The sequence below is a fragment of the Octodon degus genome, unplaced genomic scaffold, assembly GCF_000260255.1.
Source record: "Octodon degus isolate 3935 unplaced genomic scaffold, OctDeg1.0 scaffold00027, whole genome shotgun sequence".
Taxonomy (NCBI): Eukaryota; Metazoa; Chordata; class Mammalia; order Rodentia; family Octodontidae; genus Octodon; species Octodon degus.
In genome coordinates this window covers 2,648,020-2,673,001 of record NW_004524603.1, presented here as the reverse complement: position 1 = coordinate 2,673,001, position 24,982 = coordinate 2,648,020, and the positions used below count along the sequence as shown (strand labels likewise).

Below are 24,982 nucleotides of genomic sequence, written 5' to 3'. Positions count from 1 at the left end.
TGGCCAGAGACGACGGCATCCATTGTCAAGCGGGCACGCCCTAAGCTGGACCAGAGGTCTGTGGTCGCAGCGAGGACTCAGGCTGCCCATGCGCTGACCTCGACCAGCTCCTGCGGATGTAAGCAGCCGCACGCCCGAGGGCTCCAGCTGCACCCCTCCGAGGATTCACCCAAACCTGGCCTCGCACCACAGAACAGGCCTCGGGACATCTTCCTGCTCCCAGGGGACCAAGGTGGCTCTCCCTGCGGCAAGGCAGCCTCTCACCCCACGGGTCCCTCCCGCTGCTAGGGCAACACTTGCGTCGTGGGCGGAGCCCTTCCTGCGCTTCCCGGCCTCCTGGGCACCAGGTCCTTCAAGCACCACCCCTGCTGCCCTGGGCTGTGGGCACGGCGAGAGCAGCGCTGGGCGGATCCAGGCTTTGGCCGCCCTGCTCCTCCCATTTGGGCTGGGTGGGGCCTGGCGCAGTTCCTCGCGCCTCCTATCTGCAAGCGTGGCCCAGGGAAGGGTTGGATCGCTGGGGCCATGTCCTCAGCCCTTTTCTTGTTTCAAGATTGCTTTGGCTATTGAGGATTTCTTGTGATTCAGTACACATTTTAGCAATTTTTTTGGTTCTGGGGGCAAAAGGAATTTCGATGGGGGCTGCACCGAGCCTGCAGATCGCCCTGAGTAATGAGGCTCAGCGCTGTGGTCCTCCACACCGAACGTGGGCCGCCTTTCCACTTACTGGTGTGTTCATTTCTCACTGGTGTTTTAGCTTTCAGTGTAATGAGGCTTTAACCTCCTTGACTTTTAAGATTATTCCTAAAAACTTATATTCTTGTGTTCTTTAAAATAGAATGCTTTAGATGGTTTATTAATCTGTACATAGAAAAATACCCTGCTCTGCTGATTTTGGATCCTGTGACCACGCTGACCGGTTAGTTCTAACACGTTCTGCGGCATCTTTGCTTTTCTACGTACGAGATCCTGCTGTCTGTAAAGCACCATCACAGTTCCTGTTTCAATCACTGTACTTCATTGTCACATCTGCAGGCTCTTACCCATAGTTTTGGTTTTTTTTTGTTGTTTTTTTTTGGTAGAACCGGGGATTGAACTCAGGACCTTGTGCTTGCCAGGGAAGCGCTTATTCCACTGAGCCATCTCCCGGCCCCCTGTAGTTTCTATCATGCTTTGGAGCAGCCCGCAGGCCTCTCCTGCTCTGTCTGTGCTTGCCTGGCCTCGAGCCGGTCCCTTCTGTGAGTCGCAGTGTCCTGGATGAAGACGGTTCCACCAAAGACCTGCAAAGCGTCTTAAGGCGCCTGGCCCAAAGTCTGGGCGGGACTTCTCCAGGCCCACCGGTGGGGAGGGGCTGGGCTGCAGCGGAGGGTGGGGGCGGCCACAGCTGCGCTGCTCTCATCGTGCCCACAGCCCAGGGGAGGAGGGGTGGTGATCTAAGGACCGGGGAGGCGCAGGATGGAAGTGCTACCCCAGTGGCAGACCTGGTGAGGGACCCAGGGGCACTGTCAGGTGACATCCATGTTGCACTCATCTTCCCCGGGCTCCTTGTGGGCGGGGCTGAGCCTCTCCCCCTCCACAGAGGCAGCTTGGCTGGCTCAGCCTGGTTCTCGGCCTGAACTCCGCCACACCAGATCACACCACTCACCCAGCTAACCTCAGCACTTTCCATTTTCAGAATACAGCTGGGCCCAGGCTCCCACCTTCCACTGCAGACAGAAATCCCGCCCTGGGCCTGGCCCCTCATTGCCCCCACCGCCTGCCACTGCAGGGGCAGCATCTGTCCCTGCCCACTGATGCCCGGGGGCCACTGTCAGCACCTTAAGGGAACTCAGCTTACACCCCTCACCCCAAACAGCAGCCTCTTACCGCTCAGTTCTCTGCTGCACTGACCAAGTTTCTTCCTTTCGGAGGCAGGCTCTCACTACGTCGCACAGGCTGGCCTTGAACGTGCAGTGACCCTCCCGCCTCAGCCTCAGCCTCCTGAGTGCTGGGATCCTGGGCGTGCGCACAGGTTCTTCTTTTGGCCACCATCAGCACTCTTGCTTCCCCAAGTGCACAGTTTTTGGTTTAAACCACAAAGTGAGGGCTGGTGAGATGGCTCAGTGGTCTAAAGCACCTATTTAGAACAAGCTAAGCTAAGCAAAGCACAGGGACCGCAGTTCCATTCCCCAGCACCACATGCCAGCCAGCCCCGCCCCCTGGTGGGCTGAGCTGGCCACACACACAAAATAAATGAATGAATAAATAAATAAATAAATAATTCTTTAAAAAAAAAAAAAAAAAAAAACACAAAGTGACGCTTCTTCCCTTCGAAGTGCCCTTCCCTGAGGCCCTCGGTCTGGTCACTTCTCCCAAAAGTGACTCCAGGGTGTCCTCCCTGCCTCCTGGTTTCAGTCTTTCACCTCCCAAGTTATTTTACTCCCTCCAAAGACAAAGCTGCCCTTCTTCCCAAAATGCGCCTGCAGCAGCACATAAGCTGGGAAAGGGGATCACCAGCCGGCCCGCCACCTACGCTCCCCTTACCGCCCTCCCTCCGCTCTGGGCTGCTCCTCCTCCGTAGGGAACTGCACATGCAACACGCTGAGCGTCCCAACAGCCTCGCCATTAGGACAGTGAAGCAGCCCCGGAAGCACCCTGAAGACCAAAGCCCAGACCGCTGCATTCAGTGAGACCTGCAGGGTCACCGTGAAGCTGCAACAGGCCAGGTTAGACAGCAAATGGGTAACACAGGGCAGCCGGGACACACGGCGGGGTGGCATCCCCAAAGCTGAGCTCCCTCCATGGTCCTGGCCCACAGGGCCAGGAGAAAGCCATGCCGGAGCGGCGCCAGAGACACGGCCAACGCCCAGCCTGGGCACCCTCAGGCCACCAGAGACGGTACTGTCAGTCCCAAGTTGCGTTCAGGGACTCAGCTGGTCAGATCATGCAATTAATGAACTCCAAGGCGGATCACAGCCGCTTCTGGGAGCACGCCTTAGGAAGGGTTACGGACACAGACAGAGCTCCGACGTGCACCTCCAGGGGGCTCTGCACACGGACGGGGTCTGCGGCCACGATGTGACCTGAGCAGCAGCCACCGCCGCGACAGCACCTGCGTCTGGGGTCAGCCGTGCTGGGCAAACCCGGCCCCTGCACACAGCGGCAACTGGCGCACAGCTCCCATCTGTCCCCAGCCCCTTCCCTGGCCCTCTTTCTGTTCACAGAAGCTCTCCCTTCCTCCCTGCTGCTACCTTCCACTTTCCATCTATACTCCAAGGAGTAAACTCACTAGGAAGCATTTTGCCTTGTAATGACTCAAAAATGTGATCCAGCTTGAGGCGCAGAAATCAAGACCTACGAACTGAAGGCACTCACTACTAACGGAAGCCTCCCCTAGCGTCAAGACGTAACGGGCCAACGCCCGTGGCCAGTACATTCGTTATGTAGCACAAGCATACTTTTAAAAAACCAGTGCCTACAAAGAAGATCACTCGATTCTAAATTCAAAAGTACATTTATTTAAAATGTGGGCAAGATGTCCATATAAAAGAAAACAGTATAAGAAATAAAAATAAAGTATAAAACATTTCAAATCTTTAACATCCATAATTTAGATAGCAAGGTCTTTATTTACACCACTTTATTTGTAGCTGAAATTCCATAATTTTGTGAAAGCATTTTAAAACCTGGCAAATGAATCATAAAACCTAATGTGGGCTCATAGTCATATAATACAAAACATAATTTATGTTTCCTCAGAATAAAATTACACATCTTAATAAGATGCACCACAGGTGTTCCACGTCTTCCTGCTTCAGCGTCTCCTCCCTCAGGAAGCAGCTGGAAAACGAGTGCGCAGGCGGCGCAGGCTCCGGCGGGCGCAGGCTGGGCGGGCCTCAGTTAAACTTGTATGTGAGCTTGTTGAGGAAAACAGCTTTGCACGTGAGCCTCGCGGCCTGTGCACCGCCTGGCCCGCCTGGACGGGTACAGTCTGTACCTCGCCTCACCTGGTCACATGCACACCCAGGCCCAGCAGCGTCACTCCTCAGAACCACCAAAACCAAAAATAAACACAACAGAACCTCCCACGTGGGCTGACAAAGGGCGAAGCCACATCCCAGGACGGCCCAATGCACAAGCCGGATGGCTCAAGTGCCCAAGCGCCTGGCCCCACCACCAGCCCCACGAGAGCCGCACACCCCACATCTCCCCAGACAGGCTGCCAGGCCCTTCCAGCTCTGCGTGGGGAAGGCCCCCAAAGACACACGGCACCCCCAGCCAAGTCACTCAGCCACAGAGTAAGCAGCTCCTGCCCCTAGAAGTAGGCGCAGGAGAGAACAGGCTCTCAGCAACACGAACGGGAGTGGCCGAGACCCAGAACAGGTGCGAGGAGGCCAGTATGCCGCTGAGCACTCCGCAGCTGTCTGCGTGACCTGGGTGACAGCCCCCGTCCTCCGTGCGCGTCCTGGCCGCCCGCGAGCTCAGCCAATCCTTCCTCCTAAAGGGCTCTGTGCCGAGGTGCCCCGGGCCTCCGACTGACAGCAAACACTGCAGCCCTTCCAGGCTCAGAGGAGCTGTGTGATAAAACCAGTCAGCTCACCAGACCCTGAGCCCGCGGGCTTGAGACGCCGGGGTCGGGCGGTGCTCACGCACAAGGGCTTGGGAGCCACAGTGCTTCGCTGGGGCTGCTGGGCACAGAGTAGTCTTGATTTTTAATGTTTAATGAAGATCATAAACAGCACGAGAAACATTTTTCCTGAGTGCTGAAAACCACAGCCTACGGACGTTCGAACACCACCCTGAAGGCCGGCCCTCCCAGTGAACACCACAAGCGATGGACCACAGTGCTTCTATCAAGCTGTTGTCCCCAGCAAGCTCCAGCGCAGAGAACACACGCAGGCGACATTCCATTTTCAAAGATACAAACTCAAAAACCGGTTCAACACTGAAGGCTTTTGTCTCGTAGCTATTTTCTATCTTAGTTGATTGTGGAACACGTAAACGCCTACACGACTGGTCAGCACTAAGACCGACCTCGCCCCCGAGACCACTGTGCCGGGGGCCCGCGAGGGCCTGCAGGAAGAGCTGCCAGCAGCTCGAGCAGGCGACAGCAGGGGCGGGTGCGACCCTGGCGCCAGCCTTCTGCCAAAGGATATGATTCATAGTCCATCGTCTGTGTTAGCACACCGGTCAGGACAAACTCTGCATTGTGAACATCTGCAAGGAAGGACGCCAGCGCAGCAGGTGAGTGACCGCACGCGCAGCAGGGGAGCGTCGGCGCGCGCAGGGCTGTGTCCGCCGGAGGCGGGGCGAGCCTTACCAATCCCTCTGGCGAAGTACTCGCGGCACAGGTGCAGGTCGTTCTCGCAGGAGATCACAATGATTTCCGACAGACTCTAGGGGAGAGCACCGCAGCCGTGAGCCCGGGAACGCCAGCGGGAGCGGGGCGCAGCGGCGCACACCTCACCTTGTTCTGCTTGTGCTCCACGAGCTTGCGGAAGGACGGCTGCTTGGTCAGCACCTTCCCACCCGCGCACTCCACGATCGCCCGCATGGTGGACAGGCTCGGGCAGATGCCGGGCGTGATGTAGAAGTACTTGGCCTGGAAGGAAACGGAGAGCAAAAGCGCAGTGCTTTCGGATGCTTACAGCCCTGCAAGCTCTGAGGGTCCCGCTTCCTGAGACTCGAATGGTGGTAACAGTCTCCTGTATTCGCTTAGAAGAGCCTACGTGTGGAAATCGGGGTAACAAAGCACTCTCAGCATGACCTAAGACCTGTGACAAAGGAACCAGATCTCAGGTCCCTGGCATGCAAGCAAGCCTGCCATGCACGCGTCACTGTCATGAGCCAGCCTGCCATGCCTTCGCGTCCCCGTCATGACTTCACACCACCTCAGGCAGCACTGCACGACAGCTACTAGCACTCACGGGCGTTGCCCGAAGCGGCTGGGCTCTGGGCCTGAAAACCTTTCCCGTTTTTATGACTTAAACTCAAGCAGAGGAGGCAGTGAGATGAAAGCCTAGGAGTTAACTCTCTCGTGAGCTTGTTTCTATGCATGCAACAAAACATTATTTTGTTTTAAACTGCTCACAGAAAAAAAACTAAATAAATATTTGAAATATCAAACTATTTTCAGGTATGCATGCTAATTCAACATTCCAGGTTATTCCTAATTCTTAAACTGACTCCATAGAACTTCAAAGAACAGATTATTGATTTACTTTGCTCTTTGATACAAAAAATACTTCCCAACTATTCTATGTCTCTAACATCTAACAAACGTTTTAAAACTTTTATTTTTGGTTTTTTGGGGTTTTTTTGGTGGAACCAGGAATTGAACTCAGGTCCTTTCGCTTGCCAGGCAAGTGCTTATTCCACCGAGCTATCTCCCCAGCCCCTAAACCCTGGACTGTATATATATATATATATATATATTATAATTTTTTTTTTTTTTTTTTTTTCCCCAGAACCAGGGATTGAACTCAGGCCCTTGCTCTTGCCAGGGAAGCACTTACTCCACTGAGCCATCTCCCTGGCCCCTTTTAAAACTTTTAGTTCCGAGTCCCGCACGCAGAATCCCACTAACTCCTCTCCACGCCTGCTCCGGCCGAGCTCACGCTCACTGAGAGCGGCCCTGCAGTGTCCTTGGAAGGCCAGCTCACAGCAGAGGTGGGCGTCTCCCAGCTCCATCACCCAGGGATGGCTCCCTGAATGCCTGGGTCTCTGACACCCCTGGGCGTCTGATTTCTGTGCCAATCAAGCTGCGTAAAGAGCAGGTGCTGGGGGAAAGGCTCCCTGTAGGAGTGCTCCCACAGCACGCTGGCCTCTAAGCCCCGGCCCCCTCGGTGTGCCCTGCAGTGCTGCCTGCCACATGTGCACGGCTGCCTCTCTACATACCTTGAAGAGTGGGGAGCCGTGCGCCCGTCTCAAGGACTCCTCCAAACTGAAAGAGAAAAGCACCTCGGCCTCAGCATCCCGGAGGACATACTTCTGCTCGTCTGAAAAACACAGAAGTGCAGTCTGAAAGCACAGGCTGCGGGGCATGGCCGGCACAGCCGCCCTCGTGCTGCGCATGGATGCTGGGCCCCTGGCCTCACCACTGCCTTTCACTTGCTTCCCCTGGAACAGCTCAGACCCCAAAGACAGGCAGGGAGCGGCACAGCTCCCAGGGCTGGACACGTGCAGAGCGCTGGGGGGCCTTCACGGCCCAGCCCTTGCGCAGCTCAGGATGCCAGCGCAGGGGCCTGCAGCACGTGGCCACCACATCTGCTGCCACCACAGACCAACTCCCAGCACCGTGGGGCCCTCAGCCCCTCGGCACGCTGGGCAGTCTCCCACCTGACAGAAACCCATTCTTCTGAAGTGGACAAAACATGCACCAGCCAACCCCAGCACAGAAGTCTGAGGTACAGCAGCTGGGGTCTGGAGACTTCTGAGAATTCTCAACAAGTGGGCTTTCGGCTCTAACAAACGTCCACCCGCCAGAAGTCACAGCACAGGGCTAGTCACATGGCACTGGCACTTCCTGCAGAGGTGCCTCTCCTCCTGCTCCAAGGCATGACTGCGCTCAGCGTGACAGATGGCTCCACCTGACCGCACGGCAGGGGAGAGGGAGCTAGGAGCCATGTCTGCAACTAGGTCACCAGAGGATTCCCAGGTGTGCAGGCCTCAACTACTTCTGCTGTACATTCTTCTCTTTAGAAACAAAAAAGCCAGTCCACACCTTGCTGACCCCCAGGTCTGGGCAGCAGTTGCCTCATGCCAGCAATACTGAGGCTTGTTGACTGCTGGAGATACAGCTGGCAGGGAGCAAGTAAGTTTCCTACTCTCTGAACTGCATGTGCAACCTCATCATCAGCGCTGTGGCCCAAGGGTGATGCCTGTGGACATGAAGTCAGGAACCTGGACTCCTTGGGCTACACGCCCAGCCCCCTCATGGCCTCTGCTCCCACTGTGTCAGGACGTCCCCTCAGCAGTCTGGCCCATGCTCTACACTGTGCTGTCTGCGCCACAGGCGAGCATCGCTTGGCAAGGGTGATGAGGGACAGCGGCGCCCAACACACTTCTCCAGGCAGTGACTCAACACGGGGCCAAGAATCCAGGCTCTCTCCCAGGCCGACCCACGCATTCACACTCTGCTGCCCTACAGGCAATCTGCAGGTTTAGTTCTGCCTCCGGTGCTCCGGCACACAGCGGTCTTGCCTTCTCCTCTGTACCATCATGCTATACTGGCTAACGCGTGACCTGTCTGCAATCTTCCCTTTGACCAAGTCTGACTTAACGACCACCGTCCCAGGCAGCTGGGTCCATGCAGTGTATGTGCCAGGCATGCCAACGGCAGGCCGCGAAGGGCATACGACGGTGCAGCAGAGGCTGGACAGCCACCTGCTGCTGCACAGTGGGCGCAGGGGCTTCCACTGGTGGCACAGTGGCTGGGGAAAAAAAACAAATCAACAGCCCTGGGTGCACAGATGTGCAGCCTGCGGCCCGCAGCCCACACAGGAAACCTCAAGGGTGCTGCTGGCTGGGGCGGCGGGCAGGGCACACCAACGCTCCACTGCCGGCCCAGCTCCAGTTTATATGGAGAAAACCGTCACTTAAAACCTGGGCTCACCCCCGACAGCACGTGTCCACCACCCTAAGAGTGGGCTTCCTTCATACGGAGCGCTGAACATACCACTGGCAGCACGGACACAGGCGCTGCTCCTGGGAGCTCGCACCCTGTGCCAGGACATCTGCATGCTCCGCTGTGTCCATGTGAAGCCACAGACAGACACTGGCTGCGCTGCCAACTCTCATTACACAGCCAGGTCCCAATAACAGGCGAAGGACAGAGAGCTGATCCTTCCCCTGACAGCATCCAAACTAGCAAACCTTCATATCTCATGGTGAAATAAAAAGCGTTAATCAAAGGAACCCCTGGGACACGAAATGAGTTTATAAACACGAATGAGTAATTATCCAACTGTCTGAAGACAGTGCAGATTCTGCGAGGAAAACGCGAGCAGCCGGGCAGGGCAGGCTCACCGATGAACTCCTGGCATTTGAAGCACTCCTCCAGCCACTCCGGCGTCACGATGTGTCGCACCACGGAGATGGCCGTCAGGAACTTCACGGTGCGCGTCACTTTGCTGGCGATGAGGTGGGTGCACTTCTGCGCAGACTCAGCCACCTCACCGCCCAGGACGTAGAGCTTCTGCAGCCAGACAAGGAAAGGTGCGTCAGCGGGGGGCAAAGGACCCAGCCTCCAAGATGCGGGCGCAGTTGGGGTAGCAGTGACAGTGGGCCTCTCTGGATCCCACTGTACACAAAGCAGAACCTCCAAATGTGGGGTGAGGCCAACCCACAGACCTGGGGTAATGCGCTACATTAGCACACTACTTCCATTTTTAAAAGTCAGCATAAAAAAAGATTATAAGATGAGCATGGTGGCGCACAGCTATAATCCCAGCACTCCAGGAGGCTGAGGCAGGAGGACTGTTGTGAGTTTGAGAACAGCCTGGACTACAAAGCAAGAACCATCTCAAAAAGACAGGAGGGAGGGAGGGTAAGAAAAGAGACAAGGAAAAGAAAAGACCTAATAGCTGTACTCGCAGGTAGAAAAGGTAGAAGAATTGCACCACATTTGTAACAGCAGCAGCACTTCCCGTCTCTTCCCCACAGCCGCTGGCAGGAGGAACTGTATGGACCTAGGCTCACGTAGTAGCCCGAGTCTTGACCCATCCTCCACCAAAACGGAACAATGACAAAATAGTCCCTGGACCCTTTGTGCTGTGATTCCACAAGGCTTGCTTACAACTCCACTCCCACTTACTCCAACAACCATGCCCCTCAAAGCACACATCCAGGCGGCTGGGCTCAGCCCCAGAACCCAAGCTCCTGCCCTTGAAGCCAAAGGTCCTTGTGGAAGTGACTCTGCACAGCTGGGATGCTGCTGGGACGGGGACACAGCTCTCCCCAGGCCTCTAAGCTGCGTCTTCTCGCTACCGAGCACCAGGTGTGAAGGGCAGCACAGACACAGGGGGAGTCAGCTGCTGACCGCGAGTGACCAGAAGACCCTGCACGGCTGCAGATTTGCGCCCTCCACCCACTGCGAGAAGACACTGCGGGACAAGCATGAGCTCCCTAAGCAACCAGCCTGGAGTAAACACGTGGGAGGAACACAGCTAAGCACCCGTAACATGGACTCACACTTCACCTTAATGTACTGCTGAACTTGGCCGGGCTCAAATCCTGTGAAAAGTACCAAGGGCGTCAGCTCCGGGGTCAGCTTTTTCGTGGGAGGTGGAAGATCCTCGATTCTGTAAAATAAACGTGGGACCCTGATGATTGTGTCATCCTCTGCAAATGTTCTCTAGGAACACAGGACTCGGCAGGTGAACCACCGCAAGGGCTTACCCCTCCGTGGCTAGGGGAAGGCTCAACAGGCCCTCCCCAGTCTCCCCAAGAGCCTAAAACCTGCGAGGGGCAGCAGCGCTGTGGGCCTGGTGTGATCAGGTCTCCTGCTCCGCCTCAATCCTTCTCCCAACTGGCTTGTCCTTAACTGGGCTTAAAAGGGAAGGAAATGCTACAGCTATCTCTTTTCCGTCACTGACTTCTCCCTCCCTCTTTCAGCTCCGGGACTGAACTCAGGACCTTCACACTGATCTGCATGCCCAGCCTATTTTTCGAGACAGGGTCTTGCAAATACTCGACCTACATGCTTATCAGTCTTGGTTAAATTGTCCAGGACCCTTGCAATTACTTTTTTTCTGAAAAACTGGATTTCTTTACAAAACCATGAAAGTCAAACTCATGAAAAACTGACTTCTCATAGGAAGGAGGGCAGGAAACCCAGTTTAATCCTGTTTCTCGCGCAGGAGCCCTTGGCACCCGTTCACTTAAGCATCAGCCAAGGATCCCAACAGCACCAAAGCCAATGGGCAATGACACTGAGCTCTGCAGGGAAGCAAGAATTTTGCTTTTTCTTTTAGAGCAGTTTAGAGCAGAGGAGAATCAGGGCGGGCACTGTCAGTGGCAGCTGGCGAGGGGCCTTGCTCAGCGAGGACTGAGGATGCGTGCTGGGCCACTGCTGGGCCAGGCCAGGCACCAGGCACCTCGCCGAGGGCCGAGCAGCTGGCGCGCACGTGCGGCGTCTCTGGCACACCTTCCCATCGCGCTTCCTTGCCATGTCTATGGCTGGGCTCCACTTTTTAGTCCTCCCGCCTCAGCCCTGCAAGTGGCACCTCTGCACCCTGCTGCTGACAGCACGAGGACCCAGGCACGCTGGTGCCGCTGCTACCCCTCCTCGTCTCATGATCTGCCCCCCAGGGACTGGCACACTGTTGCACTGCGGCGTGTGGGCGCTTGACTCAGACCTTCCTGCCCTTCACAGGGTAGGACCAAAACGTGGTAGGTGTTTAAACGCAAGACTACTTATTACGAGTAGGACGCACTGCCATGGATCCCCTTGCTTCAAACGTGGCCCATCATCCTTGCCACGCCTGCAGTAGCTCCAAAAGTCTTCCCCGAGGGTCTTCGCGTGGTCTGATGGAAACTACAGTGGATGTGCGGCCAAGCGCCACACGACGGCAAGGCTGGTGTGTACGAACATGGCTCCATGCTTGCTGCTCATCAGGTCTGGCACCTGCGCCTTCTGGCTCCTCCCCAAGTCAAAGTGACCACGAAAGGTAAGCATTTTGTCCTGACTCAGACATCAAGGCAGGCAGGACAGTCCAACCAAAAGCAGCCAAGAAAGAGGGCTGCAGTACTCTCTGAAGGGGCTAGAACGGTGGGAGTACACAAAGCGAGGGGCTCTAAGGGGATCAAGGACAGTGGCTTTTAGACTGATAAATTTTACAATCTAAATATCTGACCCAGACATAGTAGCGCACACCTGTAATCCCAGCCCTTGGGAGGCTAGGCAGGAGGACCGCCTCAAGTTTAAGGACAGCCTGGAACCACAGTGAGTTCAAGGCCAGCCTGAACTACATGGCAAAACCCTATCTCAAAATGCCAAATAAATTCATAAATGCACATTTTCCTTAAGACTTTAAGAGGAGAGGTGAGGAAATGGTTACTGCCAAAGGCGGCTCTGAGCCACGTTTCACTGTGATGCAGTGCATGTGCAGGCCTCCACGTGGGCCCAGACTGGCTGGCCAGGAGCCCAGAGACGTGCAAACGCTGACCACGCAGGGCTGACTGGCCACCAGCAAGTGCATGCGCCAGGGAGACCTGCATAGCCAGGCAGGGCCAGGCAGGCAGGGCCGTGCGCAGCAGGGCTGCAGCGGCCAGCAGAGTGGGGCCCCCTCGCGCCACGTGGCTCCTGTTTCACACACTGACGGTTCCAGTACAGCCAAGATTAAAGAAAAACAATTGTTCTTGCTTGTTTAATAAAGAAACCTACTGGCCCTGTCTTTATTAGCTGTCCATCTCCCACAATGAGACACAGCACAGTAAGGGGAAGCCCACACAAGGCCTCACAGCCTGCCCTACTGTGAAAGCCCTACCAACTCTGTCCGGCTGCCACCAGTCTCCCAACACAGACCTGTGAAGGTAGCCAGGCCCAACACAGGCCAGTGCTATTCCTACCTGGCTCTTTTGGAGGAAGGCTGGATGCTGGCTACTTCGTTCTGCTTCGGCTTGGGAGGTAACCTTATGCCCTGTAACAAAAACATTGCCCACCTCAGGCACCCCAGTCCTCCCACGGCTCACCAGCTTCCAGGAGTACCTGCCAAACAGGGGCTCGGCTCAGCATTGGAGCAGCTACGCCTCGGCCCTCAGAGTAGCAGCTGAGGTCAGCTCTGCCCCCAGCCAGCCAGCCAGCCCTCCCAGCTCCCTTGTCCCTTCTTTCCTTGTTGTATGTCACACATGCTGTCCTCAACCAGGACTTCTCAACCATTTTTCTTTCAAGTGCTCTGTCCTGTGCCCCAACTTTAAAATGTGAAAAACACGACAATTAATTTCCGTAAAAAAAACCAAAAAAACGATATTCCTTAAAACAGAAAGGGCTCTCGAGCTGGCATGCACGACTCCCCACGACCATTAGAGCAGCACCACCAGAGGCGCCGAGGCGAGGCACACATTCTGTGTGCAGAAGGCGCTGGCCTGGGTGGGGGGACAGCAGAAGAGGACAGGACCCGGCCCCACTGCCAGCACCTCCCCTCTGCTCCCACCCAGCCCCGGCTCGCTCCTTCCTCAGGCTGCTTCCAAAACGGCATTTGACCTGTCCACGTCTCTCTATCCGAACTAGGTTTGCTCTTCTCAACAACTTCTCTGCCAGGTTAATGTACACTAAGTGCACACTCTACATTCTAAGCAGCGCTGCTGTCTCTGCACAGCCAAAGCAAACGTGCACACGCTTCCAACACATCGGGGTTCTGTCGGCCATCTTGGACACCGAGCGAAGCTGCCTGGGAATCTGCAGGAGGGCTCTCGCATCTGTCACCACCTTTACAACAACACCGCCCTGGACCTGCTTCCAGACCATGCCTCTGCCTCTAACCCACAGTCCCCTCCCAAGCAGCAAGGGCAGAACCATGGCAAGATGGGTGAAAAGGTGCAGTGGGCCTTGTGGGCTGTTACTCTCAGCTTGTAATACACAGCCACCAGAGAACTTGACATGCATAGCCCAGGGAACTTTAGGATAGCCTCCAGGTGGTATGGCAGGAAAAACCGATGACCCCTTTTCCAGCTTGATCTTTTTTGGTTGTTTTTGGTACCAGGAATCAAACTCACAGCCTTGCATGTGCTGGGCAGGCACTGTGCCACTGAGCTATCCCCAGCCCTCCAGCTTGATCTTAAAAGGTATTCTAAAATTTCTTTCATCTAAATGAACCAACAGGGTATGTGCTTCTGCTTAATGTCAGAGCCTATCTGTACTGCCTTGCTAAAATCATTAGATTTGAGTGGTTTAAGCCCCCAAAATAGGAGATATATATGGCTTCCTAGAGAAAATGGAAAGGTGAGCCCCACACACGCGCATGTGTGCTATGTATGTATCACACCTCTATTGACCAACAATAAAAACACTGCTGCTAGCCAGCCAGACAGCTCAGCAGATTAGGCAGACACAGCGGCCGGGGTTCGATCCCCAGCCTGCCACCCCAGCTCCGCCCCCGGGGCACACTGAGATGGCGGCTGAGGCTGGGCATGGTGGCACACGCCTATAATCCCCAGTGCATGGGAGGCTGAAAACAGGAGGATCACTACGAGCCCAATGTGTGTAGTGAGACCCTGTATTAAATACATAAAAAAACATAAAAATGTTTTATCCATCAAAGCTACAGCAGAGCATGCAGCAGGACCCCACAAGACACCCCATGCTAGCAACCAATGGCCTTCCACCTCCGTGCATGTGGCGGGAAGCACCCATCAGAGCCCAGGTCCAGCAGGCACAGGCCTGGAGACTGGCACCCGAGGAGGCCACGCCTGGACCCTGAGGCCCGCAGCAGCTCACAGTGGCCACCTCCTCTAGTGGTGCCCGAAGTTCTCCAACCCTGGAAGCACCCACAGAGCTCTCCAAAGCAAGAAATGCTCCACACAGACGTGTGGATGAGACCACGAGCACTAGTGATCAGGAGAAAGGCCTAGGGTGCCCTGGCATCTCATGACAACAGGAAGACAGTAAGACACGCCTTCATCTGTCATCAAGTGACGAGATAATTTTTATTTATAAACACAAACTTCCAAACATCCTTGCTGCATCTGAATAGCGCAACATGAGCCAAGCAGAAGTAACTGCGGTGACTTACCATCAACAGTTCCGGCGACACTTTCAGCGGAACTCTCCACGCGTCTAGAGAGGAACAACACGCTGCTTATACACAAGAACGTTCTCCTAAATGCCTCTTCTGGGACGGTGACCCTGAGCGCACGTACAGCTTTCCTTGAAACACTGTTTCAAAGCTCTCATGGGCACGAGGCACAGGAGCAGCACGAGGGAGCCCAGCAGCGAGGGGACCATGACGTCACAGGTTGGTGCCCACCATGTGTGGTGTGGTCCGCCCTGGGCAGCACAGGCTGGCCTGCCCACCACACGTCGGTTAGGTCCGAGGAGGCGGGCAGAAGGACCACACTACACAGGTAGAGGCGCCCGGGGACTGGCCTACTCGTGAGAAAAGCAGCCACAAGGCCAGCAAGGAGCAGGAGCACAGAGGCGGCTCCAGGAGGACAGCTTCTCCATGGTTCAAGACCCAGAGGGCAGAGCACACCTCTTCACGAGAACACCAGGGCCTGCCCCACACAGCCTTCCACAAGCAGCTTCCAACTCCAGAGCTGCAAGCCAAGGTGGGTGCCACAGTGTTCACTAAATAAGGGCCCCCAGGGAGCTGGGTGATGGCCAAGGGCCAACGACAGGGACACCCAGGATGAACAGCAAACCCCAACAGTCACAAGGAAGACACTGCCCCTGCGGAGCAGGCATGTTCCCAGGGCAGGACCCTGCCCACGAGGCCTCGGCCCGAGAGCCTGACTCCTGGCTTCCTCACGCTCCTTCCCACGCCAAAAGCCTACTAGGAGCCAATGAGGGCCCAGGCAAAGCGTGCAGGAAAGAACAGGACACAACTAAGAACCAGTCGGAGCCGCAAAGGTACTCCTGGTGCCCACAGCGGCAGCAGAAGCCGGCAGGGAGCCCACCTGTCCCGCACCACGGGAAGCGTCGCCTACCCAGCAAGCTCAGCACCAGGTGCTGCGTGGGCGCGAAGGGGTCCTGGAGGTTGAAGGCCGTGTACCGCCCGTGCTGAGTCTGCCGCAGCGCCTCGAAATTCCCCAACAGGATGTCGCCGAGCCACTGTGCATTCACACATGGGATCCTCCACTCTTTGGCCTTCTCGTACTTCAAACCGCTGGGTCTGTTTGTGAAGAGAAGGCATATTTACTAGACATTAGAGCTGCTGACTATCTACATTCACACCCACTGTTGACCAAAGCCAGTGAAAGCATCCCTCATAACAGAAGTGGCAGAGGTACCTCAGCAAAGCTGCTGGCGACCCCAGCTGAGGGATGGAAAGGTTTCGGGGTTCAGGCTGGGTGGGAGGCCACCAGGCGGGCCTGCTGTGACCTTGCCCTGGGGACAGACCCCACGTTCATTCACACTGCACTGCTCCAAAGCAGCAGCCAGACACTTCCCAGTAAGCACTTCTGTGAACACTGCTTGCCTGAGTATCACACCCACTCTGCCACAGACCAGCTCCCCACTGGGATCACTGCCCTAAATCACAGCAGCTTAAGAAAGAACAAGGTTGCAATAGCCCTCGGCCACGTGCAGATGCAGGACCGAAAGGGCTGGCACAGGCTCACTCTTTGCAGACGAGGACGGTGTTGCTGCGGCACAGGTAGCCCGTGTACTTGGCGCCCGCCAGGTGCGCCATCAACTTCAGGTCATCCCTGTCGCTGTCCACAAACCCAGTCACAGAGATAATCTGCAGACACACAGGAACAAATGCAGCTTTTGAAAAACATGCTGTTTCTTCAACGCTGTAGTTGTTTCATACACATTTTTCTCATTATTTATTTGTCATTGCAGGAAATATCTGGTCCTATCATTCCTAAGAATGCGAGACTAGAACCTGAGTAGCCACAGCAGACCAGAACCTCCCAGTCAGAAGACAACTGAGCAGAAGGCATCGAGTCCAGGCAGATCTTCTCGGTGCGGCTATGCCGCTGCTCGGATGCAGGCCCGAGAGCCAGGCTTCTGCTCTGAATGGATCTCACCTCCAGATCCTTAGGCATGGGGAGAGGGAGCCCACAGCTGTTGCTAAAGCTCTGCCCAACACTGGCTGCTTGGGGGACAGACACCTGAGTCATTTTGGAATCTCAAACACTGCCCAAGGCTTTGGAGAAGCATTAGTACAGGCCTGTGCATAAAGCCATGCCTGCTGCAGGCACAACAGGAAACAGGCCGTGCTGGGCCACAGGCACAGGGAACCTGCCCAAGCAAGCCGCGGGTGGCCAGCCACACACGCTCAGTGCCCCCAAAACTGATTCAGAACAAAAGCAAATCAAACCAGACCCCAGCTGCCTTACGTGCTGTGAGCACGGCTTCCCGCCAGGCGGGAACGCCACCGGGAAGTGCAGGGCTCGGTGAGGCGGCAGCATCTTCTTCTTCTTCAGGACTGTGTTCAGCCAGTGTGCAGTGACACAGCGCTTCCGTTCTCGTATCGCCTGTCAAACAAGATCACAGGCTTTGTTGTTCTGGAAGCTCTGCTGCGTCCGAAATGCAAAGCGGCGCGCTGCACGCCCACAGCACCACTGCTGGAAAGCCCCTAACTACAGGAATGCCAAGATAATGAGCACGCAATCTGTTCAGGCAGCGGACTACAACAGTACACCTGGGACCATCCACCCGACCAGAAAATGCCATTGTCTGCGATCCAGAGCGGCAACGGGGTAAGAGCAAGGGACTGTGTGACACCCACACAAACAAGCAGAAGGAATGGCACTGACGAGCCCTGGACCTAGAACTGCTCCAGAAGAACACGAAGCAAGGCAACAAAACGTAACCGGGCACTACCACGGACCACAGCAGCAAGCTCACAGACTTCCTATGTCTTTACTGTGCTAAGGACACAGTAAATGACTATTTTTGCGAGAGTCTTTTCTTTTTCACTGCAGGCTGGTGACCAAGAGCCACGCACGGACATACGGGCCCCTCCACGCAGCTGCCGTCCACCAAGGGGACCATCCTATGGCTCATTTACCACAGGTCCATGGACCTCAGCCCACTTACAGGGCAAGGCGTCTTCACGAGAGCAGAAGCAGGACTCCAAGTCCACTGGGCTACCCTCAGGGGACGGCCTCTGTCCAGGGGGTGCGCAATGGCTCTGGGAGTGCCCCATGGCCACAGGGCGCGCATGCCCTTCTGCCCAGAGCCACTCTGCAACAGCGCCAGGGGCGGGGATGGCCACCCTTTCCTCTCCACTGCCCAAGGACAAGGGTACCCACAAAAGCACCCAGCCCAGCAGGCGCAGTGGCAGACTGTGGCGGGAGTTCCTTCCCGAACCCCCCCAGCAGCCTGACAGCCACATGCTGCACGCGCGCATGCAGCCATCGGGCACGCGCAGCCTCCTCACCTGTGCGTACGTGCTGCTGACCTGGCTCTCGCACAGGAGGTGAGTGCACCGGCTCGTGAGGGCGGGGTCCACCGCGCCGCCATGCGCCTGGACGATCTGCGTGGAAGACAGACACGGCAGGGGTCAGCCCGGCTCAGGCAGGCAGCAGAGTAGGCCGCCACCACGCACACAGCTAGGGACAGGCGCAGCAGTGACATTCACAGACCCTCTACTCAGCTTAACGAGAACATAAAAGATGAATACTAACAATCGTTCGCCTCAGTGTCCAGGAGAAAAAGCCAGCCCCGAAATGTGAGCCCTCCAAACAAGGGGCTCACCGTCACTGCACACACCAGACAAGTGTGCGGCAAGGCTGCTCTGCACAGCAGGGTCTGCAGCCCGACTCCTGCAGGAAGGACACACGCACCCACACGCATGCACGCACGCAGGCCTCAGCAGTGCGTGTGTCTCCACATGCCACTGAGTGTCCCAGGCAGGTTCACCTCTCAAGAACCACTAGCCTAAAAGGGAAGGAAAGGGAGAAGAACAAGCCAGCAGTGAGCCCCTAAGTTTCACGTTAAACGGCCCCAGCTTTCCGGGGCTCTGCACTCCGCACTGGTCACAGCACACCAGGCATCCATCAAGCCTTTACACGCCACACGCAGGCACTCAGGAGGGAGAGGAGGGACCTGAGCTGCCGTGAAACAGAAACTCAGGAGCAGGCCTGAAGGCCCCGAAGCACCGTTTCCTCTACTGCTTGTACGTTCAGTACTTTCACAGTGACTACAAAAGTGCTTTAACGAGGCCGGTGACAAAAGTGGCCTCCCTACTCTGCCTGGGCCACCACACCGCCTGGAAGCTGCCACCACTGCTGCCAACACAATCATCAGCCTGCTCGAACCTGGCCTCCCAGTGCGACCACATCAAGACCCCTGGCCCCTAGGCCAGCCGAGCGGCCTGCGCGACTCGGGTCGGCAGCTGCCCCTCCCGCCGCTGCTTCCTTGTTCTCCTCCCTCCTCGTCCTTCCTTGTTCCCCTGGCTCCTCAGACATGGCTCTGGGACCTGGAGACAGCCCACACGGTTTTCGCCACGTCACCCCAAAGCCATGATGCTCCCCCAGCCTGAGTGTGTGCCCGGCCTCCCAGCCCCATGGGACACTGGCTCCGCCCCTGCCACAGCCTGAGTGTGTGGTCCAAGGCAGATGGCTCTGCCTTGCTGTGGCCACCCTGGCACCTGGACAGCTCTTGCAGCCACAGGGGACAGCAGAGTCATGGCCACCCCCACCCCCCCCAATCTCAGGAGTTCCCACCTGCAGGGCAACCAATGCTGACTCCAGGCACAAGTATGGCGCACTCTGCATGGCAGCAGAGAGCTGCAACGCCGACTGTGCCCCGCTGTCCTGGGCCCAGCCCCTCCCCGCCCTACTCTCCCATCTGCTTCAGGTGTCCCCTTGGCCCTCCCACTGCCCATCTCCACCATGCAGCGGCCACGGAGCCCCCGCTGCACGAGGGGATGTTGGTGCTCTGACCACAGCGCATACCTGACGCTTCTCTAGCCTGCTGTCCCCCTGGAAATCTGTCCCTTGGCTCTCCGCAGATCACACCAGACACAATGCTGACCTGAGCTCCAAGCAGCTCCTTCGCCCAGCATTCTGCACTTCCACAGTCACGCTAACATCGCTCTCAAAACGCCTCCTGCCCCTGCTAGAGCATCCGCAGTCTCGGCTGGCACGGCAGAAATGCCCTGACCACTCACCAGGCTGTGCCTCACGGCACTGCACGGGATCCGACCACTGTGTAAGATTCGCCAAGAAGGAAATCAGCAGGGCAGAGCACGGCACGCAGGGGACGCTCCCACGGTCACGCAGCCCGGCCGGCCTCCCAGGCCCCACACAGGTGCTGTCTGCTGGCCTCCGCCCGTCCACCTGGGCAGGCTCTGGCCCCTGCCCGCGACATGCGTGCTCTCAGTACTATCCTCCCAGGCTCCTGCCGCTAAGTACCATTTAGGGCTCAGATCAGGCCTCACCTCCCGGCTCCGCTCTGCAACCCCCAACAGACAGGCAAATGCCCTTCATCAGGCATCCACGGCACCTGCGCCAGACCCGGCCCAGCCCGAGCCCCGCTGCGCAGGCCCAGAGGTCTGCCTCGCCTCTGCTATCCAACAGCCCAGCTCCTGGAGCACACGTGGAATGTACCACACGTTTTAGTTATTCTAACTTTTTCAGTCGGGGTCTTGCCATGTAGTCCAGGCTGTCCTCAAACTCACTATGTAGCTCAGGCTGGCCTCAAACTTGGGCGATCCTCCTGCCTCAGCCTCCCGAGTGCTGGGGTTACAGGCATGTGGCAGCACAGCCAGTAGCACCAGGGTGAAACGCCAGGAGTGTTTATAGTGAAGCATGGTCCATATGGGTCTAAACTCCACTTGGGTGTCATTTCAAAAAAACTGCTAGACTCACTTGATCTGTGGCATGGCAAGAAAGGTTTCTGGTTTTTCTTTTCTCTAAAAGCCACCAGACAAAATAAAACACAAAAAATTGGACCACAGTGAGAAGACTCAGGTCCCCGCTAAGCTGCAGCCCTCGCACTCGAGCGTGCAGCGTTGAAGAGCAGAATGCCTCCGACGCACGTCAGTAGCCAGTGCCTGTCCCAGGTCACTGACATCCCTAATTACAGAGCTGCAAAGACCCTAAAGAGAAAGCCCCCAAAAGGCGGAAGAAGTGACGCCCAGAACCGACCTCCCCAAAGCTGGAGTGCTCAGCAGGGATGCCCACAGCACACTCGGGCACATGGACGTCTGGGGAAGTGTGGCTGAGGGGCAGGCAGCCAAGGCTCGGGACCGTGCATCGCCCACAAAGCCCGCCCCTCCCAGGAAGCTCACCCTTTTCCAAGTGGCCAGCAGCTGCTTGTCAGACATCTGCTCCGGGTAGTCCGCAATCGCGAACACGCACCCCAGCAGGAAACCTTCTTCTGGAACTGGGAGAGAGGGGGGTCAGAACTTGCAGAGCCACTGTGCGCAGCTGGGCGCCCAGCTTACACCACACTGACTCCGACCACAGGAGGCTGCCAGCAACAGGGGCACACGTGGGACACAGCTGGGCCACATAGGTTTGAGCGTCAGTATAAAGTAACCATTAACAAAATGAAGCCAATAGAATTTATGCCTCAGTGCTGAACACCTTCAGTACTAGGGACAACCAAGATGTCTTCTGTCAGTAGGGGGCATCCCAGAATAGGAATCAGTGACCTCCTGTAGCTACTCAGTCATATATGAGACCCACGCTCCCTGCTCCAAGATAACTGCTGGCAACCCACCACTCACCTCACCCCTAGAAGCACTTATGTAGGCACCAGATGTAAAGAAGTACACTACTTACTCTCCACAGATGGGTCGTGTCCACACAGCGGCAGCTGCGGCAGAGACTGCTGAGGTGGGGGCTGCAGGGGTGGGGCCTGGTGTTGCAGGGGCGGGGGCGCCTGGCCCAGGTGTGGAACAGAGGGATGCTGCAGCTGCACCTGCTGCTGCTGCTGGTGGAGGTGGAGGCGCTGCAGCTGCTGCTGCTGCACCTGCTGCTGCTGCTGCACCTGCTGCTGCTGTACCTGCTGCCGCTGCACCTGCTGCTGCTGGAGCATGTGCTGGTGCTGCAGCTGTGCCAGCTGCTGGTGCTGGAGCTGCTGCTGCTGCAGTTGGTGGAGCTGCTGCTGCAGATGCTGCTGGTGGAACGACTGCAAGGGCTGCTGTGTGCGGTGCAGCTGCTGCTGGGGGAAGGGGTGCTGAAGGACCTGCTGCTGGTGCTGCTGAGGCATCTGCGGGGGCTGCAGGTGGAGGACAGGGTGCTGCAAAGGGGGCTGCGGTGGGGGCTGGCGGTGCGGTGGAGGCAGGTGTGTGTCAGGAGCACCCCTTGGCTGGCTGAGCAGCATGGCGCTGGCACTGGCACTGCCATGCCCCTGCTGGCCATGGCCTACCTGCGGCTCCAGGCTCTTTGTGGGAGCCGACAGGGACTGCAGGATCTAGAAAATAAGAGCAAGGCTGGTCCTTACCCACGGGTCCTGCGGCAGAAGCGCAAGAGCATGGCTCGCTTCCGCCACCAGAGACCGTACTCCAGCTTTCGCAGGTCTCCTTCACACCCCCAACATAACACAGCAAGTACGTCACTCTTCTGTGAAGACCAAAACTTAAACTGTGTGTGTAAGGAGCTGATGAACTAAACAAGTAGATGTGCAGGCATGGCTCCTCCCTCCGCTGGCACCCCATCTTCTGCTGTGTGCCCGGGAGGGACTCACCTTACAGAGAGCAAGGGCTCATGCCAAACCACGGCACCCCAAAGGGCAGCCACCCCAAGTAGGCCACAGCCCCCGTGGTATACCCTCTGTGCTGCAGTGACATGGCACAGGACCAACAGGGCCCGCCCACAGGTCTGCTGGCCCAGCAAGTATCCCAAGAGACCTCCAGCACAGGTGCTGGATACACTTCCTCAAACACTACAGGCCCCTGAGCAGGACACAACCATCCCAAACTGAAACCAACAGCAAGCTGACCGTCTCCCTTCCAGTTCACTCCACTTCACAGAAGAGGGGAGAGCTGAGGGCTCTGTGCTGACGGCCACAGGAAAGGGACAGTGACCAGGGACACCCAGAAAACTGAGTACTGCACATCAAGGTACTTTTCTACACAGCACCAAACAAAAACAAACACGGTGACTGTGAACTTCATTCAGTGGGCTCAAACAACAAAGCTACAGCCAAATTCTTACAGCTGAGAAACCCGTCTAAGTGCTGTGTCTTCTCAGGACTTCAGGAGACAACTGGCCACACGACCTCTGGTGCAGCACAAGTCCACACAGAGCCTACAGGAGGCAGCAGCCCGGGCATGCACACCTGGCCAGCCGCAGCCCTGCACGCCTCCCTGGCTGTCTCAGAGAGGATGGGGAGCCACAGGGCGCGGGCTCCTCTTACTTTTTATCCTGAGTGCTTTGTTTCCCATCTGCAGGAGTGCCCGAGGAAATTAAGTGGGAATACACGGCCAGCCGCCCCGCTGAACCACCTAGCTCGGAGCAGGGGGACCCAGAGGACAACCCCACAGCCCCCAGGAGTGGACCCCAGGGCAGCATCAGTGGGGCGCCTACAGGAGAAGTAGCTGCACAGTGGCAGGGTGGCCATCTACAGCGGGAGGTCACAGTCTGGGAGGGCGGTAGAAGGTCAGGCCTGAAGGAAGGCAATGGGTGCTGAGCCGCCTGCCTCCTGCTTGTGAAGCCAAAGTGAGGCGAACCCAGCCCGTTCAGGAACAGCAAGAGCTCCAGAACAAGCGCCCTGCGGGCGTGAAGCCGCCACCTGGGTCCTTCCCTAGCTGGGAGGGCCGGGGACATGGGGGGACAGCCAGAGGACCGGGAGCCAGCAAGACACCTGCTCAGCACTTGCTGTGCTTGCCAGAGCCCTGATCCACCTCTGCTGAAAACACGCTCGCCTGAGGAACGGAAGGAAAGGCAGGAAGGAAGCCTAACTGCTCTACAACAAGGCTGCACCTCAAGTAACTCCGGGTGCAGGGTGGGCTCTCCACCAGTGTCGCAGGCCTGACTTCTACGACCACAGATAGCCCGTCACACACCTGTGCTCCTCACCACCCAGATCTCGGGAGCCTGCCGGGCGCTGCGCCCTGCTCCTCAGCCGAGGGAGACCACGTCTGGCTCCCTCCCTAATGTTTTAGAAGAGCAGTCTCTTCACAGCTCGCAGTGACCCTCACACTTCCTCTCACCCACCAAGGGCCGCTCCGGGCACGGTTCTGCAGTAGCGGGCAGTGAGCAGTCCTCTCCACGTGGGCCACCACGCAGCAGAGGCCACGTTGCTTCCCAGGAGAGCTGCGGCAAGCATGTTTGGCCACACGCTTCTCTCACCAAGAGTCCTCTCTAGAACCGCTCCATGGGCAGTGTCTCCAGGCTGGTGGTGGGTGACCACACTTGGCTCAGGAGTTCTAGGACCTTCCTGTCCACCAGGAACTCTTCCTATCCACTGCCCACGTCCTGCCATGGAGGACCTAGTGGAGCCACCCTTGCCCTGCCCCCTCCCTGAGCAGCACCAGGGCTCAAGCAGACGCTGTGGAAACACAGCCTGGTCTGCTCCTGTTCTGTCACTGAGCAGCCAGGCTGTGGTCAGCTGCAGGCACACCCACCTCCAGGACAGCTATGTAAAGTGGAGGCACCCCAGGAGCCCCAAGACCATGCTGGGGCCCACTTCTAAGGGGTAGCTGGTGCGACACAGGAGGCTGGGCAGGAACCTCAACAGCGCTTTCTCAGTAATCTGATCTAAACAAGCAAAAACAATGAAGTGAACTGTGCTGAAAGAGCTGCATCCCCAGCATCACATGCCGCACCAGAGCGCCCTTACAGCAGCCTGAGCCAGCCAAACAAACAAACAAACAAACAAAAAAAAAGCGCCAAACCCAATTGTTAAATCCAATATTAACATCTCTTTGCTGGAGTGACTTACATGTGCTACATTGGATGGCCGATTGATCTGCTGAATGTCAGCATTATTAGTGATATTCCTCAACGTCCGCACGGCCGGGCTCCACGCGGTGATCATTTCTGTTCTTTCAGAACTCTGGAGGTTCTGTCCAGAAGGCATGAAGCTCCCCCGGACTTCCGAAGGCAGGATGTTCCCAGGGACAGGGGGGACATTGGCACACAAGTTAATGAGCCCGGCCTCCTTGCCCTGGGGCAGCCTGCGCTTAGCAGCGGTAGGCTGAGGCACTTCAGCCGGGGTCCAGTTCAAGTTCCGCTCCTGCTTCTCAGGCGAGGAGTCTGAGGAGTCATCAAACATCAACTCCCCTTTGGAAGTCTCTGTGCTGGGCTTGGGGGAGAACGGCTGGTCCCCAGGAGAGCCTTCCTGCGAGCTGGCCGGGCTCGACTTCTCCTCAGTGCTGCCCTCGTTCTGGGAGTCTTGCTCCTCGTTCTCGCCCTCCCCCTCCTCCCCCTCCTCCCCCTC

General features: G+C 56.9%; 1 protein-coding gene across 1 annotated transcript; it reads right to left on the bottom strand.

Moving 5' to 3' along the window:
- Positions 1–4,473: 4,473 nt before the first annotated feature.
- Positions 4,474–24,971, bottom strand: Paxip1 (PAX interacting protein 1). The gene is made up of 15 exons (XM_023712922.1): positions 24,485–24,971; positions 21,379–22,012; positions 20,883–20,977; positions 18,027–18,122; positions 16,981–17,118; positions 16,255–16,376; positions 15,622–15,806; positions 14,709–14,752; positions 12,547–12,617; positions 10,175–10,277; positions 9,004–9,172; positions 6,874–6,974; positions 5,444–5,578; positions 5,297–5,372; positions 4,474–5,193 (listed from the first exon to the last, which is right to left on the bottom strand). The coding sequence occupies exons 1-15, from the start codon at positions 24,815–24,817 to the stop codon at positions 5,000–5,002; spliced, it is 2,496 nt and encodes an 831-aa protein (XP_023568690.1). The 5' UTR covers positions 24,818–24,971; the 3' UTR covers positions 4,474–4,999.
- Positions 24,972–24,982: the final 11 nt, after the last annotated feature.

Coding starts and splice junctions, on each gene's coding strand:
- Paxip1 (XM_023712922.1), bottom strand. CDS start 24,817: ATGTTTGATGACTCCTCAGACTCCTCGCCTGAGAAGCAGGAGCGGAAC. Junction 22,013..24,484: donor GGCCATCCAATGTAGCACAT/GTAAGTCACTCC, acceptor CTTATTTTCTAG/ATCCTGCAGTCCCTGTCGGC. Junction 10,278..12,546: donor CCTTCCTCCAAAAGAGCCAG/GTAGGAATAGCA, acceptor TTTATTTTACAG/AATCGAGGATCTTCCACCTC.